The sequence below is a fragment of the Takifugu rubripes genome, chromosome 21, assembly GCF_901000725.2.
Source record: "Takifugu rubripes chromosome 21, fTakRub1.2, whole genome shotgun sequence".
In the NCBI taxonomy this organism is placed as follows: Eukaryota; Metazoa; Chordata; class Actinopteri; order Tetraodontiformes; family Tetraodontidae; genus Takifugu; species Takifugu rubripes.
Genome location: NC_042305.1, coordinates 15,044,590 through 15,062,049, shown reverse-complemented (window position 1 = coordinate 15,062,049; position 17,460 = coordinate 15,044,590). Strand labels below are relative to the sequence as shown.

Below are 17,460 nucleotides of genomic sequence, written 5' to 3'. Positions count from 1 at the left end.
TGGGATGGTGTGTAAAACAACCCAAAAATCAGAAACTTTGGATTACAGAAAACTCTCTGAGTAGAAGGAACTCCAAAAAGTGAGATGATCCTGCAGTCCTGTTAGGATTTAAATGTAATTTAGTCCACAGTTCTTGTTTTAAAAATCACAGATCTCAAATAGATTTTCGATATTTTACTGAACACTAACGGTTTGGGTTGGATAGACATAGACATCGCAGGTGTAAATATCTGACTTCGTGGCTTCTTAAATGTGCTTCTCTTCTCCTCCCGTAGATTCAAAATTACTGTTTAAATTGATGCCACCTTGTTTCTAAAACTCGAAGCCGAATGCGCCTTTGATTTTGCGTTTTTACGCACAAAACAACGGCGTAATTTCCATGATTGTGCCAAACAAAAGATGTCATCCGGGTTTTAGCGTATAAAGTGAATACATCTTAAACAATATAGCAACACAATGAAAGAGATCGTTTTACTCATAAAAGCAACTGAAATATTAATTAACTAGTTTGTATTTTACATCGAATTGGAGTATTTTCACGAGCCCTTACGATACTTGACATGGGACTTGTGAGAGACGAGGTGCATGTTATTGCTCCAGGACACGTGGTTTGGAGATCGACTTAAGGCGTCTCAAATGGGCGATACCAGGGACATTTGTCCTCGGCTGGACACTCTGAGGACGGAGGACCGCACCAACCCTGCCCGTCAGTCTCGTGCGCCCCCTGGTGGTTTTTTTAGGAACTGACCCGTTTCCTCGGGTATGATAAACGTTAGGCTTCATCACTTTTTATATCACCACTACGGTGTATTATATGGTTTTACATTGCTTATAAAATCTTTAAATAATCTTTTTGTAAAATTGTTATTATAAACCTTGTGCTTTCATTGACATATGCTGTATTTAGAATGTTTTGTGTGGTTAAAACTGCAAAAAACCCAGTATGATTCACTTTTTTATAACCTCTGGTCATGTCTCTTATGGTTTGATAAGTGAATAACTTATAGCTGCTATAATTCTTCCAAAAGTGATATTAAAGAAATAATACCTTCTCATGTTTCTCAGGTTTTATGCAACTCTAACAACTCTAACATTTAACATTGTTTTCGTCTTTGTGCAAAGCCTTGCCAACAACTTCCTGTTGTGACCTTGATTTAAACAGAAAAAGCCAAAGGTCATCCAGCTGGTTTTCTCATCTCACTCTCTGAATCATGCCACATATACAGTATAAGTATATATAAGTAAAGAATGTTCTCTTTCACACAGCACTTTGGATGTAGACGTTACATCCTGGAAAAAAAAAGGTCAATAAAAGCTTGAGTTCTCTGTTCTGGAGAGTGTTTGTAGCCTAATGATGCTTCACATTGTTGGCAGCAAAACATCGTCATTGCAAAACTAGACTTCATCTCTAGAAGATAACACTTGTACCACTAAGGCACTAGCAACATTTAGTTGCAACCAATTAGTGTTTAAGTTGGTTAACGCTCACTACACCGTCAAAATCTGAAGGGGTCAAACAAAATAAGTTATTGCAGATCGAGCTTTAAAATCTATTTCACCTTTATAAAATGGCTGAGGACTATGCAGCTGTTATTTGACTGATTGAAGTGAGAAACTCCATAGGTAATGGCTGTTGCACATCCACATAGTGCACAAAACAGATGAAAATGCGAAAAGAACATTTGCTGTTGGATGCCCTGACTGTTCAACTTTCTAATCTCCTGTGATCCTCGGGAGCGTCACTCGGCGGCCACGTCTTAGGATGCGTCAGTAAAGCAGCTTGTGTTGGCTTCATCTCCTCACCCTCCGCTGATGGGATGTCTGACCCAGAATCAGAGCTGCCGCCTTCCTCTTTGTTTCCAGTCTCTGGTCAAATATTGGGATCCGTGTCCAGCTTGGTGAGGTCTGTGTTGGTGCCCATGAACATGCTGCGGCCTCTTTCCAGCCGGCTCTTCTTGTCTGTGAGGCGGAAGGCCTCCATGAACTCGTCAATGTCGATGCTGCCGTCCTGGTTTCTGTCAATAGTGACGGCCAGATCAGAAATGGCATCATCCGAGATCTCCATTTTTAGGTAAATGCTCAGCAGCTTCCAGGTTTGCCGGAAATCTTCCATGGTGATGAAGCCTTGTGAAAGAGGCAGGACAGAGAAATAGATTAACGGCAGCTATAGGACAATGTGGAGGCAGACCACAATGGCGATGAGTGATTAGAGGTTGGGGAGGGAAGATCAGTAGATTAGTGGGTTAATCCCAATCTTAACAGGAGCGCTCAGCAGGTGGCAAGAATCTGTGGCCTCCTTTGCACGCTACAGGTGGATTTACAAAGTTTGAGCTTATACGCACCAACAACTGGATACGGGCCAGTTAACGCAAATGAGATCTACATCATTTCTCATTAAACTCTGGAGAAAATGTTGGCAAGCGCACACACACATACACACACACACACACACACACACACAACACAGCACTGACTATCAGACAGATTGTTCTGGTTCAATGGGAGTTAAGCAAAAAAAAATTTTAAAACCCTAAATTAAGATGCATTCTAATTCTTCACTGTCTTACCTGAGTTGTCGGTGTCTATGATTCTAAAAATTGTCTCCAAGGTGGAGCGGTGGCGATACAAAGTCTCCAGCAGACCCTGCTCGATGTGCTGTGAGGTGGAAAATTGAAAATGAGAAGCTCTATTTACAGATAATCAACCTGATGGAGGCAGCTGCCGTTAAAATGAAAGAGAAGCATTGGGCGTGTATATATCCTGCATCCTTACATCGATGTTGGCTCCTTTGATGGCGAGCTCGTCGAACCATTCGTGGTAGCTGATCATGCCGTCGCTGGTCTTGGCGGTGGCCAGCTGAGACCTCAGCATGCGCCAGGGTAAACCGAGGTGCATCACGCTCTCCAGAGCAGAGGCCCAGTCGCTCAGAGACACCAGACCTGAGAGATATGGAAACTTCATCTGATGTCACTGAACAAAGCCAGAACTCCCTCTCAACAATAAAACAACAAAACCTAAAAATTAAAGATGCTTTGGAAAAGAGGGATTAAAAACTTTTATCAGAAACACACATGCACAGACTCAAATGTCCAAAGAGCACGAGGACACAGGGGAACTCTCACTGAGAATCAGGCACCACCTGATCTACCAGGGAAGGGCTGGAGGGGACCCTGCACACACCTGTGTTCTGGCTGTCGTACTGTTTGAAGGCACTGATGAGGTCAGACTTGTGTGCAAAAAGCTGCTCCCGCAGGACTTTGAGAGCGGAACGCTCGGTTCTCCCAATGCTGCCCGTGACAGAACAACGGTGAGGTGAAAAGGTCACAGGGAACATTACAGGTCAACAACAAAGGTGAAAACAGGAAAAATGTACGTGTGCAAAGCAGTGCTGAGATTAGTGGCAAAGGACAGCACAAATGTATACATTCTGCACATGGACACATGCTTTAGACTTGTTCTGAGCTTGTCCCCGCCTCTATCCAAATGTAAACAAAAGCTTAAGAGAAGTGATAAGATTTAAAGGTTAGGCGTCTGGACAGCTGTCCTACATACGTTCATGGGACAGAAATATTCATTCTTAAGAGTGGTGTCACGTTCAAGTCTTAATATTCAGCCTATATGGCTCACTAAAAACCTACAGATCTTTGCAGTGACTTTCGACAACCTGATGAGCTCATTTTCTCTCAAACAAATACAGGCGTGGACGCTTTCTGGTGGGCTGGTGGTACCTTTGTCTCACGCTGAGCTCTCTGGTCATGCTGTTGGCCTGGTACTGAATCATATAAGGCACAAGGTCTGGGCCCAGTTTGACATAGGCCCCCCTGTTGCTTCCCACATCGTAATAATTGGAGGCAGAGAAGAGGGTGAGGACCTAATGAAACACAGCAGTTGTGAGCTGGTGCCCCAGCAACACAGCGAGGAGCCATTTTGAATTCATGTCCCTAAACTCTTCCCCCTGTCAGCTGTCCAATCACCTTCCGGTTGTGGCAGAACTCGTAACCCTCTTGTTTGCACTCATGGGAGCGGATGATGAGCTGAAGGTTGTGCTTGTTCAGAAACTCCTCTGTGACGTCAGGGCCCCAGTAGCAGCCTCCACCTCTAACTTCGTTTGGAATGCATCCGTCCTGGATCATCGGGTCGCTCCACAGCAGGTCCAGGATCTGCACGTTGATTAGAACATTTGAAGAGACAAATATGGGGGATGAAGATTGGGGTGAATTGAGATCGGAATAATTAAGATCAGACATGTTCCACTCTCTATTCTTAGTAGTGATAAGACAAATTTCTCATTTCTTTTGGACAGCAACCACGTCTGGAAGAGCCAACTGTCAGGGATGCATGCTGACTGCCACAGCATCAGACTGTGACTCAGGGTGTAAATCTGAGCTGTTACAACCACGAGGCTCGTGCACAAAGTAGGTGGTTGTCATGACAGCAAAATCCTAACTTGAAAAAGATGAGTACAAAACCAAATATGAACATTTAGGGACAAAAATATATAACATAGGCAAAATAATAAACATAATAAATGCAGCAGTGTGTTCAACTTAGCTGATAGAAATTTGTGTGTCACGGCATTACTAATTAGATCAAATTTTAATAAACAACCAAGTAGTAAACAAATGAATCACTCGTCACTCACCTGTTTCCACTCTTCCTTCAAGTTCTCACTCTGGACGGAGTCAGAAGACGCAGCTGTATTCAGGGTTTTCGCCGACTCGCTGCATTGAAAAATGAACTCCCTCCTCCGGCTCAGCTCTAAATCACTCTCTCCAGAAAACCTGATCCGGTCCGAAAAGTCCTGCAGCGAGCGGTTCTGGAAGCTGCTCCGGGTTCCGAGGGGCCTGGTATAGAGGAGAGAGGTACGCCGCTGGAAGATCCTACTGTTGGACGAGACGTCCTCATCCACGTCTGAGTCGATGGACGTCCCCGCTGAATTGTAGCTTCTCCTCTTGGGAGGTCTCAGAGCTGAGACATACTGGGAAAAGACAGCAAAGATTCAACCCACTGAAGGTAGAAATGACTCTTCCAGAAGGGCAGGTCGCGTCCTCACGTTGTGTCTGTCCAGTCTAGCGAGGAGGCTGAGGTCGGTGAGGTCCGAGATGCCTCCATGGAGCACCAGCACCTTCTGGTCAATCACCGTTGCCAGCGGCAACCAGCTGAAAATCTTTTGCAACAGCTTCAGGATCCGTTTGCCGTGCATCTGAGGATCAAAAATTAGAATCACCTTTCAGTAGCGAAGGCTTTTTTTTGCTTGCATGTCCATTAATTTAGCATTTGTTACTGCGTACATAAAATTGGGACGCCCATATTTTGCCAGGGCTGAAATAGATTGCAAATTTTTACAAAAACAAACACGGGTTATAGAATGAGAACCAACCTTGTATTTAGTTAACACCTCCTTTGTGAATCCATACCTGCATCGATTAGATAAACACAGAATTACAGATATGATTTAAGGACATTTTTCTTCTTTAAAATTAGGGCAACGATCCGTGTGATTTTCCTGATGGAATTGTACCTTAAGTTGACTATATGGTCCTCGTGGTTTCCTCTGTTCAGGTAGACGTCGCTTGGGTAGACGAGCAGGAATGCAAACAGGATGATGAGGATCTCGATGGAATCCTTCCCTCGATCTACGAAGTCTCCATTAAACACGTAGGGCTTCTCCAAGGATGGCATTCCATTCTGCAGACACCCATCATGAAACATTTACGTTTTGTGATTAAATCTGACATAAACGTAGAATCAGGGGGGTCGCATGTTGCTTTTTTTCTGCCTTCTGCCTGAGATTCTATATTATTTCTGAAATTTCTGGAAGTTTCTGACCTTGTAGAAAATCAACAGCAAATCTTCCAGCTGTCCGTGTAAATCGCCTGTAAAACAGACGATTCAAGTCAGCAGCTTAACGGAAAGACAAGAAAACAAGCAGCGCTTTTCTTTTCCTTCACTTGAGAAAAAACAGCCCTTTTCTGAGAAATGTGAAGCCCCAATTTTCCCCCAGCGTCCCTGCAGCTCACCACAAATAGTGATTTCTTTACTGTGGCAGGTGGAGATACGGTTGATGTTTGGCAACATCCGCAGCTGTTTCCAGGTCTCGAGCAGCAGCTGGAGGATGTAGCGCGAGTGCAACTGCTGCTGGGAGAGAAACTGGTCAGAGAACATTGCAGGCGCCCAGTCGGCACACACTGATGTCCTGTTCTCTTTCTTATTGTCTGTATGACCCATTTGATTTTATAAAATTCTACTTTGTGCTACAAGCTTCCAGCAGGGGTGTGATCCTACTTTCTTGTTCCTGAAGGCCTCCACCAGCCCGACCGCCTGCTCCACCGTGAGAGGGAAGGTGAGGTGAGGTCCCGAGTAGATCTCTGGCACCTCAATGTTCTTGTAGCAGAAATGCCTCTCCCACTCCGTGTCCCGACAAACCTCATTCTCTCTGAAGATGTGCGAGATCAGATTTCCTGAAAGGGAAATGTTAAGAGAATCAGAAGCAGGCAAAAACAATTGCAGGGTGGAAATACAACATTCACGTCTCACTTTCGTTGCTGGATGGTGTGAAATTATCCATGAGGTAGTTGAGGAAATTGGAAAGCTGGACAGGGAGTAGAGAGAGGAAAAAGCTGTTAGTTGTCCCCTCCAGCAGAGTCGTGACCTTTGGTCCGAGAGCTCCTCACCTTTATCTGGGCCTGTTCTCCGGAGTATTCGATGGACTGGAAGATGTGCCAGGTGCATCTCCGTCTCATCTCTGAACGGGCGACGTACTGACGGTACCATCGCTGGATCAGGACAGCTGCCCTCAAAGCTGTCACACAATACGACCATTTAAGGTTTAAGGTTTCCAACCAATGCAACCGACCCCAAGATGGAATAAAGCACATGGTAAGAAAATAAATGGACATTTTTAAGTAAGCTCAGTTTGATTTTATCCTCAGTACTTCTATCTGCTGTGTATTTGGATTGTTTCACTTGATTATAATTGTTTTAGATTATTGATAGTAGTTTGTCATTGCATCTGATTGTGATGTGGAGGTGGATTTAAACATCCATTTATAGCTCAAATTGCATTTAAACGTTGAATAGAATCTTGTTTTACTAGTTTATTTATTTTGGCTAATTATGATTTACATCTACCAGCAGCGGGACGACAGATGTGCTTACTTGTGACAGCTGCCGGCAGCAGACCAGACAGACAGACAGACAGACAGACAGACAGACAGACAGACAGACAGACAGACAGACAGAAAAAAAGAAAGAAAGAATAGCACACAGGCCATTTAGTGATGGGTTGCATTAATTTGTGATTAGCAGATAAACCAGTTAGTTAATGGCTCTGGTTACCTTTCCGGGAGTGTTTGTGGAAGTGGTCAGATTTTGTGACGCCACATCCCATGACTGTTCCTGTTCACAGTGAGTCCATGTTAAACTTGCGTGTCACACGCGGAGCTCATGTTCTGGATCAAAGTGCACTGATAAAGCTTTGATGATTGAAATGGTTTTTATCACTGGGAGAACCACTGCCTCACATGCTTTTCTAAAAAGAGAAAAAATACTTCCGCTACAGCCTTCAGGGCGCCTCAGGTCAGAAAGTGAACCGTCGCTCCTCAGCAGCGGGGAAGCAGAAGCTGCGGGACGTTCGACTTTTTTACCCTTTCTAATCTTGTTATGTGCTGGTTCACTGTGCGATTGGCCTTAATCCTGCAGCACAAGACTGTTTTGGTCTGAATTCTATGAAGGCTTACAATTAATTTCTCAGCTTTATAAAACAAAAACAAAAAAAAACCTGCAGGCACTGACGTTAGTTTGAGAATTAAAAATCATTACTGCACAGGTTGAGGAAAACAATTGGTGCCTATATGATGGTCTAAAATCTAAATGACCAACTTTTTTCTCTCACTGGATCTTGCCTGTATAGATGAAGCTTTCTATTCCGTTAACTATATCAAACAGAAACGTGGATAAAACTTTACTTACGTGTTACGCCTGTTTTACTCCAGTTCCCAAGTTGTCTGGCTTTTCAATTCTCAATTCTGGTGTGATTTTAAGCATCCGTTTGTAGTGTTTCATCCTACATTGGTTCACAAAGACCAGGTCAGAGTCCTGTGGGGGCATCCATCATGCTGTTCGCTGTTGGTGGATGAACAACATCAGTTGCTCAGCAGATGCCTCAGATATATGCTGCTGCTCCCGCAGTGCAGCTCTCCTGGTCTGTGTTGAAGTGGGTTAGTCTTTAGTCTCTTGTGTAAACGTGGAATCAACTCACCGAGTCACAAGTGGATTACTGGAGCTAATGACCTCCTACAGGTATACAGATCTTTTAATAAGAAGATGGAAAAGTGTGGTAAACACAGGTGTCCAGAAGGAGAGCATTTAAGAATTAAGAGTTGTATATTGAAGGTTTCTGAATAACAACCAATGTCTTGTCAATTGAAATGCAGGCACTTCTGCTTCCATCAAAACCAAAATGCATCTTTTAGCAAGGAGGGGCAGACTAAAGGCACCTCCATCTTTCTTCTCTTTTTCATACAATTTCCTCCAACCAGGCCAACAAGTAGAGTTTTTATACATAGGCAATCTAAAATTATTAATAAGTAATGGCCATGGGATGTTTGGCTTGGCAAATATAGTTATTTAAATCACTCAAAATTAAAAGAAAAAATGAGCGGCCTTGTAGAAAAGTGAAGAGGTATTGTGGAAATATGCCTGTAAATCTTCTCCCATCCAATTCATTGGATTTTAAATAATGAAACGAATGGAGTTCAAATTGTTTTTAAAAAGTTTTCCATATTACAAAATATATTTGTTTAGGCCACCTTGAGCCCAGTGGCTGACACTTTACACATATGCCTAAAAAGCAATTTTTTGCAATAAAAACAATCACCCCCCTGCCTTTCCCACCGTTTGCTTTGCGAACAGGATTGAACACTTTCGCTCTTGAACGGCTCCCTGACCGGATGTTAAAGTCACACACGCGCTGCTATGGTGACGTAATATGTGGGCGTCGTTGCTGCCGTCAGGTTGTTGGTGAGTTCCTGTCAGCGAGTTCCTGTCCGAACCCACAGAAGTGTGACCCTATAACAGGCCGACATGTCATGTTTTTATGCTTATGTTAAACGTATGGGAACGGCGTCCCAAAGCCATGGCGACGATCAAAACGCCCTCCGGATACAGGGGGCTAAAGTCACAATGGCCCTTTTATACCCCAAATGTCGATTAACAGCGTGTAATGTAATGTTGCCAGGGCCTTTTCTCAAGTAAAAGGACTCGGGGCTGCAGAAAATGTGAAGATTTTCTATGTAGGACGAGAAAATGTTTTGCCATGGTTTTAAGCCTACAGGCCATGTTCGTTCTTAATATGTCAAACTCAAATTAGACAAATAATGGTGTTTTAAAAAACAACAGCCAGACTAAATCTGTTATATCGTGTATTTATATCGCATCTGATCATGTTTAATTAATGAAAAATACACAGAAACAATTGAAAATGAAGTCATTGTTAATATGAAGACTCTTAATTTTGGTGTAATTCAACTATGGAAGACAAAGGTTTCTTTTAAGGTTCTTTTTAGGTTTCTTATACAAAGCTGTATAATGAGAGAACATTTATTAGCTCACAAACCTTGAATTCTCTGCAAAGGCCACTTTATTGCACTGGGGTAATCACTTTTGTACGCTTAAATGTATGAACAGGGAGGGAACTTCCTGGCTGTTAAAGTGTGAGGGGTCAGAGTCGGCTGTGTCTGACTGAGCCGTCGGTGCCAGAGTCTGAGGATGAAGATCACCGTGCTCGGAGCGACAGGACAGACTGGACAGCATCTGGTCAACGAGGCCCTGCAGCAGGGTCACACAGTCACCGCTGTGGCCAGGGACCCAGGAAAAATCACCGTGCATCATGATAACCTTAAGGTAACGTAGCTAAAGGCCGTTGTTATGCACTGCTGTTCATTTCATATTGGGTCCAAAGTTCAGAAAATGAATCCAAAGCAACAGAGGTTTTTGGTTTTGAAACTATTATCAGCGGATTGTGACGATCGAAACCACATGATTTGACCGAAAGGAATTGAAAAGATATTCTCTTCCTGATCCTGTTCTGCTCCTCAGCATATATAATGCAGTGATTATGATTAAACTTCAATTCAGTTCATTTATATCTTCTGCTATTTTGGAAGGACGTTCATACACAGAACTACAAAGTGACAAGTAGCACATCTTGGGGGGGGGGGGTTGTCTCTGTTCTAACCTGTCCTCTCTGGAGACCTGATAAAGGTCTTGGGCAGAAGGCAGGAAAACCCTTGTGAGCCTTCGCGTCACTTTAAACCTTCCTGTTTCCTGTTTGCAGGTGGTTCAAGCTGATATTTTCTCCGCAGACAGTCTAAAGCCTCATTTCAAGGGTCAGGATGTGATCATGTCCTGCCTCGGCTTCCCAGCCTCCTTCTTTACGGGGGTGACGGGATATTCCCTCTCCATGAGGGCAGTGGTCAGTGCCATGCAGACTGCCCACGTCAGTAGGCTCGTTACCATGACGTCCTGGTACACTGAACGTAAGCACGTGCAGGGCAGCATCCGTTGGGGTCTCGTCTGTTTAATGATGGTCAATTTCACAGTAATAAAACATGTTGACCGGGAAGATGGCTTTACCTTTAATTGGATTTTAGTCATTAATATTGACTAGAAAGCTGCAAGAAAATAATTAATTAATTTATGGTGTTTAGTGTGACATAAAGTTCTGATGATTATTACTAGCATATATTGACTAACGTGCTAAAATAAGCCAATATGCTTTATACCCAGTATGTTATTTTAAAAAAAGAACACTCAGTGCTTAATTTTCTGTATTTCTCTCATTTATTGTTAGCAAACTCAGGAGCACAGTCATCCTTACTGATCCGGTTCCTCCTGCTGCCGCTGATTCGAAGCGTCCTCAACAACATGCACGAAATGGAGCAAATGCTGATGAAGACCGACGACATAAACTGGACCGTGGTTCGCCCCCCTGGCCTAAGGAACCTGCCCTCCTCAGGTAGCAGTGGGTTCCTCATCTTTCACAGAAAAAGAAACGTTTTAATCTAGATCAGTGTGGCATCACATGGAAAAAAACAGCATAGCATATTTTTCCATCAAAGACTTTCCTTGTACCCGAGTTATGTAGAATTAGACATTTTGTGCCTCAGAATCTGTTTTGACACAGTTCAAGGTTATTATCTTACTTAATCTTCGATTGTGGGAATGTCCTCATTTTTTTTTAAAAGTCACTTTTCATTCAGCAGGAACCTTAATATTTCATGATACTTCTCTGTTTCACAGCGCAAGAGTTTCTCACCTACGAGGGGTACTTTGTGCCCGACGGCAGTGGTTACCCCAAAGGCAGCAGCGTGGGAAGAGGCGATGTGGCTCGCTTCATGCTCTCTCTGCTCAGCAGCAATGCCTGGGTCAAGAAGGGTGTCGCCATGACTACGAAATGAAAGATGACGCTTACATCAGCCCAATTCACTTATCTCATTCACATGTTGCTATTTTTGCCCTTTTTTCCTTTTTCCTTTGTGCCATTGTTTCTAATAACACTATTATAAATACTAGGGCCAAAGTGCATATTATTACCTTTGGAATTTCAGAATTAACTGTTAATATTCCACACACGAGGAGGAGCAGAAGGGCACTGATGACAAGAACGGAGCAGCCAAATGTGTCTCAAAGACAGAGATAGATTGTAACCCCACTGTTGATATGGGTGTTCAGACTGGATGAAATGCAATTTCCTACATTTGGAGTGTTTGTGTATCAAACAACAGGCTTATAAATTCAAATTTACCATTTTGATAACGTGGTTTAATGTAATGTTTTACTGTTGTGAATATGGTACTTTTGATGTGCGTTGTTGCTTGTTTGGGGCACGAGGGGGCGGTGTTGGGCTCGGGATCTTTAAAATGAATTCATGCCTGACAAGCTGAAACTCTATTGATGCGTGCATTCTGAAATAGACATAGCCTTTAAAAATATATGAAAGTCGTTCAAAGGACCCCACCCTTAAAACAACGAAACTGGGAAATGGACACACATTTATAGCAGAGTTCGATACTCGGTGCTCCGATTAAGTTCTTGCGTTTTCTTCGCTGTCTCACGCACAGATCAGTTTACATTGCTGGAGAACTGGTTGTGCAGCTTCGTAATTAAGATCAGCGTCCCAGATAAAACACGGCGACACACTCGTTCGGGGAAAAAATACGGATAACAGGAAAGAAAATTGCAATATTTTGCTGTTTGCTTTGTCCAGCACCGACACAAATAATATCCAATCTTGTCATAGTTCCACCCAATAAAAGGGATGTCCATCTAATCCCTCCCCCCTTACGTGTCTGTGCCTTCAATGACCTTTGACCCACAAATGTTTAAATTTTATGATACCAAGAATTAGAATTTTCCAAAGTACTGTTAAAAAGTATATCCTTTTACATATTATTAGCAGTAGTAGTAGTCTTGTATTGACATATTTATGCAAATAATATTTATCTTGGCTCATGTTTGATAAGTCTCCAGGTTTTGCTTCAAGGTCAGTTCGCGTTAACTCTTCATTTGAGTTCATCACTTTCATCAAATTAATTGGAACTTCCCCCATAGAGTAAAAAATTCTAAATCACATATCTGACACTGTTAACAGGACATTACTCACCTGTAACCCTGGAGGCCTCCCTCTCTGGTACAGTCATGTTACCTCCCCCGAACACACCTGATTGGTAAGAATGCATGAAAGCTCTTTGAGTTCATGTATCAGGTAACGCCTAGTTTTCTCCGGCTCCCTGCACAACCTGCAAATCGTGTTGCTATTTGACAGCAGGTGCTGGGAGAGGCGGTGGCAGTGTTATTCAGTGATGGTCTTCGCTCCTCTCACAGCCCCAGCTCTTCTGTTAAAGGGCGAGCTGTGCGTGATTCTCTGAGCCCCTTGACTTCTGCGATTTCTGAAATGGCGGGCTGCCCGTGTTGTCCAAATACGGAGGAACCCAAGGCAGTTCCTCTGTCACCAACAAACGCAGTGCCAGCTCTGGCCCCGGCTGATCAGCTATGGAGCACCAGCAGAGACCAGGCAGTCAGGCTGAGGATGGAGGGCTCGGGTCCGGCTTCACGCACTCCCTTAACCATCCATCAGATGTTCCTGGGGACTTTGGAAAACTATGGAGACCACCCGGCCTTGGCATACAAAAAGGAAGGCCAGTGGGTGAAGCTGACGTACAGGCAGTATTATCAGCAGTGCCGGGCAGCTGCTAAAAGCTTCCTCAAGGTTTGATTGCATACAATTTGCTTTTTCTATATTGTGAGGCTTCTATTTTGGGGGGTTTTAAAGGCACTTTACTTTAAACAAAGTTCTATAGAACTACTATAATAGTCATCCTGCTGTTTCTATGTAAACAGTCGTAAAGATTAAAACAAAAAGGTCAGCTGTTTAATGTCATACTGACGTTTGTTTCAAAGAGCAGAGAAAAAAGACCAGTACTTTATCATGTCTGACATCTGTTCTATGAGCTAGAGAGCCTGAACAACACCAAATATGTACTCCACCGTTTGATTTGAAAATACTGCAGGACGGTGGTGTCCTAGTGTGAGAACTGTTGAAAGCCAACACTTGGGCGTGCGGGGTTGACAGTTCGCCTTGCGTCTCCTGTTTCATGGCCGTGTTTGACCATGCTCTGCTGTAGCTTCCCAAACGAGGTCAACGTTGTCATTAAAGATGCACGTTGATTAAAAGAAAAATACGCACGCCTTGTCTCCTTGTAGCTGGGGCTGGAGCGATACCACGGCGTGGGGATCCTGGGCTTCAACGCTCCTGAGTGGTTCTTCTCAGCCATCGGCTGCATCTTAGCGGGGTGAGCTCGTGTTTGTGCCCTGATGCAGCTGATAGACACACTATGCGTATGCACTGCTGCGCATTTGGTTTATCAGCTGGTTGAAAACGGCCTTTAGACGCTCAGGAATCCCACTGAAGGACGTTAAGGGAATTCTTCTCCCTTATCTGATTTGTTCTGTAGGGGTTTAGCAACTGGAATCTACACCACCAACTCACCTGAGGCCTGTCAGTACGTGGCCGCCAACTGCGAGGCCAACGTCCTGGTGGTGGAGAACCAAGCCCAGCTGGACAAAATCCTGAAGGTCCGCAGCACTTGGGCGTCCGCAGAGATTCTAAAACCTCAGCGTCGTATTTAAACAGTTGTTCTCGACAGGTGAAAGATCAACTCCCCCACCTGAAAGCTATCGTGCAGTATAAAGGCTCGCTGAAGCAGAAGCTGCCGTTCCTCTACACAGTAGGTTCAGTCCTTAAACCCTCTGGTGATGAGACCAGCCACGTCCTCACTCTCCATCGGTGCGTCCGCTGATGAGCGGCGGAGGTCGGGCTGGATTTGGCAGATGTTGCTGTGTGTCCGCAGTGGGAGGAGTTCATGAAGCTGGGGGAGGAGGTGTCTGAGGAGCAGCTGAACGCGGTGATCGACAGTCTCCGGGCCAACGAGTGCTGCAGCCTCATCTATACGTCCGGAACCACCGGCAACCCAAAAGGAGTCATGTTGAGCCACGACAACGTGAGTCACTCAGACTGGCTGCTTTCCGATTTCCCTGGAAATAATTCATCATTGATCACCTTTGTTCTGATGCGTAGGTGACCTGGACAGTTCAAAGTGCGCTCGCCATGGTGAATCTCAAATATGCCGAGGAGGTGGTGGTCAGTTATCTGCCCCTCAGCCACGCCGCAGCGCAGATGTTTGACATGTGGATGTGTATTTGTTACGCTGTGACCACCTATTTTGCTGAACCCGATGCCCTCAAGGTAACGCCGGCAGCGAGGATTAAGCAGAAAATGTGCATCGTGTTCAGATTTTACGGTGCAACTTTTGGGTTCCAGGGCTCTCTGGGAACCACCCTGAAAGAGGCCCGCCCAACCTGTTTCCTGGGAGTTCCTCGGGTTTGGGAGAAGATGCAGGAGAAGATGAAAGCTGTCGGTGCCAAAGCCTCACCGATGAGGAAGAGGGTGGCAGACTGGGCCAAAGCTATAGGTCTGCAGTATAACTACAGTGCAATGAACGGGTGAGACAACAACCAGGATCATCTAATTAAATTGTCTTTTTTTTAAGAGAATCTTAAAATATGATTAACCACCTATTAACTGTTGATCTTTTTGGGGGTTAGAGAGAACGTGGTGCCTTGGGGCTTCGGACTGGCTAATAGTCTGGTCTTCACGAAGGTGCGTGCTGCTCTGGGGTTAGACCGCTGCAAGATCTGCTTCACAGGCGCTGCACCCATCACCAAAGACACGCTGGACTACTTCATGAGCCTGAACATCCCTCTGATGGAGCTATATGGAATGAGTGAGAGCTCTGGCCCACACACTGTCTCCTGTAACGAAGAATATCGCATGACCAGGTCAGCAGGCACACATTAGCACAAGCCACCTGGGTCTGTTATTAGGGGGCATTTGCACAGACGTTGTCGGTGTGTACAGAAATATCCCTTTGTGACATAAATTTCATAGTAAGTTCAGTGATTTTAACTAACCAGAATTTGCGCACTATGGTTTAAATCTCCCAGCTCTTAGCATACAGTAGTGTTGGGTGAATATTCATTATTAAGTACCCTATAAGGTCTGCATGTTTGCCCGTTATGATTTATTATTTTTCTGTTCTAGCTGTGGAAAGGTCATGCCAGGCTGTAAGACAAAACTGGACAACCCTGACAAGGACGGGAATGGAGAGATATGTTTCTGGGGTCGCCACGTCTTTATGGGCTACCTGAACATGCCCGACAAAACAATGGAAGCCATCGATCCAGAAGGTTGGCTGCACTCTGGAGATCTTGGAAAACACGACCACCTTAACTTCCTGTACATCACTGGAAGAATCAAGGGTAAGCTGCTGTTACAATCAGCTATGGACTGTCCAATGAAACCCATATCTGAAACTATGATATGGCTTAAAATGTCAGGCACAGATGATGACAACTCTCTTGGTGGGGTCCTAATGACTGAGTCATAGGTGGAACTGGAATGTGTCTTTCATTACATTTTATTCCTGGTCATAAGTCTGTATTTATTATTGCTTTGCTTTTTGGGTGCAACAGAGCATCTGAGTATAGACTGAGTAGGTTGCTGTGTATTTTTCACAGAACTGATCATCACAGCGGGTGGGGAGAACATCCCCCCGGTGCCCATCGAGGAGGCGCTGAAGGCCGAGGTTCCCATCATCAGCAACGCCATGCTGCTCGGAGACAAGCTCAAGTTCCTCTCCATGCTGGTCACTCTCAAGGTAACACGCAGACGCTCACCGCCACAACATCCATGAAAGGGCACAACGATAACGACCCTTTCTGCTTTGCTCAGTGCGTCGTGAACGACAGCGGCGAGCCCACGGACAAACTGAGCCCCGAGGCCTTGGATGTGTGCAGACAGCTCGGCATCGCGGCCACTAAAGTGTCTGAGATCATCGCCAACAGGGAGCCGGCCGTCTATAATTCCATTCAGGAGGGCATGGAGCGCGTCAACGCCAGAGCCACGTCCAACGCCCAGAAGGTCCAGAAGTTCACCATACTGGAGCGAGACTTCTCCGTCGGCGGAGGAGAACTGGGTCAGTGAATGATTGGTTTTTCCATTTAAGCCAGAGCAAAACAAATGCACCAGGAGAGCGCACCAAGTGTCTGACAGCATTCCAGTCATGTTTGCGTCAGCGTGTTTTTGTCAAGATGCTGAAGCTGAACTCAGCTGTTCCTGTTTCAGGAGAAACTGAATCTCTTTAAACACTAACTGAGCTCTTCTTGATTTTCACATTTGTCCGTGCAGGACCGACCATGAAACTGAGGAGGCCCATTGTGATGAAGATGTACCAGGAGAAAATCAATGAAATGTACGCAGGGGCAAAGTAGTGCAGCAGAGCCTCACTGCAGAGATAAGATGCTGCCTTCAACGTTTATCAAGGTTTTACTGCGCACAGACGTCAGATGGAGGAATGCACAAACCTGTCGTCACCCTCATGCATGAAGAACAAAGGAAGTCTGAGGTCAAATGCAGGATTGAGATTGTGTTTCAGGCTGTATTTAATGGAAAAGATTGTTGCTTTGATACATTTCTGCCCCTAGTTAAATCAAAGGAAATGTAAATCAAAAATGATAATCAGACCCATAATATTTCCATTTTTCGTGTTGAATGTAAAGTGCAATTTTAGATGCAGAGCACAAAACATTGATATTTTATCATGGATTTTAGAGCACTACAAGTTCCTGTGTTGTTTCTGGTGGCTTCACTCAAACATCGATACTGCAAATCCATTAAATAAGCACATAGGTGTGGAAAAACTGTTTATACCGATAGAAAAAGTAATATGAGAAAATCATTTATTTTGTGATAGACATCAAGTGATGATAGTAAAGACTTTGCTTCCAAAGTGTGATTTTGCCTTTTTTTAAAACAGGTATCAGAGCTAATGCTAAGCTAAC

General features: G+C 44.4%; 3 protein-coding genes and 1 long non-coding RNA gene across 5 annotated transcripts; 2 read left to right on the top strand and 2 right to left on the bottom strand.

The window, feature by feature from the left end:
• Positions 1-929: 929 nt before the first annotated feature.
• On the bottom strand, positions 930-8,770 carry ppef2a (protein phosphatase with EF-hand domain 2a). The gene is made up of 18 exons (XM_029829396.1): positions 7,972-8,770; positions 7,339-7,398; positions 7,159-7,167; positions 6,675-6,802; positions 6,538-6,592; positions 6,286-6,461; positions 6,021-6,135; positions 5,830-5,876; positions 5,522-5,688; positions 5,381-5,417; positions 5,054-5,203; positions 4,643-4,978; positions 3,975-4,160; positions 3,729-3,871; positions 3,181-3,287; positions 2,773-2,939; positions 2,568-2,655; positions 930-2,124 (listed from the first exon to the last, which is right to left on the bottom strand). The coding sequence occupies exons 2-18, from the start codon at positions 7,388-7,390 to the stop codon at positions 1,871-1,873; spliced, it is 2,217 nt and encodes a 738-aa protein (XP_029685256.1). The 5' UTR covers positions 7,391-7,398; positions 7,972-8,770; the 3' UTR covers positions 930-1,870.
• A 139-nt stretch (positions 8,771-8,909) lies between these two features.
• LOC101073034 (flavin reductase (NADPH)-like) lies at positions 8,910-12,345 on the top strand. 2 transcript variants are annotated; one of them, XM_029829410.1, is made up of 5 exons: positions 8,910-9,021; positions 9,688-9,903; positions 10,337-10,538; positions 10,853-11,017; positions 11,302-12,345. In XM_029829410.1, the coding sequence occupies exons 2-5, from the start codon at positions 9,769-9,771 to the stop codon at positions 11,457-11,459; spliced, it is 660 nt and encodes a 219-aa protein (XP_029685270.1). In that variant the 5' UTR covers positions 8,910-9,021; positions 9,688-9,768; the 3' UTR covers positions 11,460-12,345. The 2 variants fall into 2 exon arrangements, with proteins under 2 accessions (XP_029685270.1, XP_029685271.1); XM_029829411.1 differs by lacking the exon at positions 8,910-9,021 and adding an exon at positions 9,043-9,061.
• LOC115247503 (uncharacterized) lies at positions 10,828-12,824 on the bottom strand. Its single transcript, XR_003886577.1, has 3 exons — positions 12,665-12,824; positions 11,318-11,448; positions 10,828-11,036 (listed from the first exon to the last, which is right to left on the bottom strand). It is a non-coding gene; the product is annotated as an uncharacterized lncRNA (long non-coding RNA).
• Positions 12,825-12,927: 103 nt separating this feature from the next.
• Positions 12,928-17,411, top strand: LOC101073255 (long-chain-fatty-acid--CoA ligase ACSBG2-like). Its single transcript, XM_003975218.3, has 12 exons — positions 12,928-13,270; positions 13,765-13,853; positions 14,016-14,136; positions 14,208-14,288; positions 14,412-14,561; positions 14,639-14,806; positions 14,882-15,063; positions 15,166-15,399; positions 15,662-15,879; positions 16,138-16,277; positions 16,352-16,595; positions 16,808-17,411. Exons 1-12 carry the CDS (start codon positions 12,956-12,958, stop codon positions 16,888-16,890), a joined length of 2,025 nt encoding a protein of 674 aa, XP_003975267.1. The 5' UTR covers positions 12,928-12,955; the 3' UTR covers positions 16,891-17,411.
• Positions 17,412-17,460: the final 49 nt, after the last annotated feature.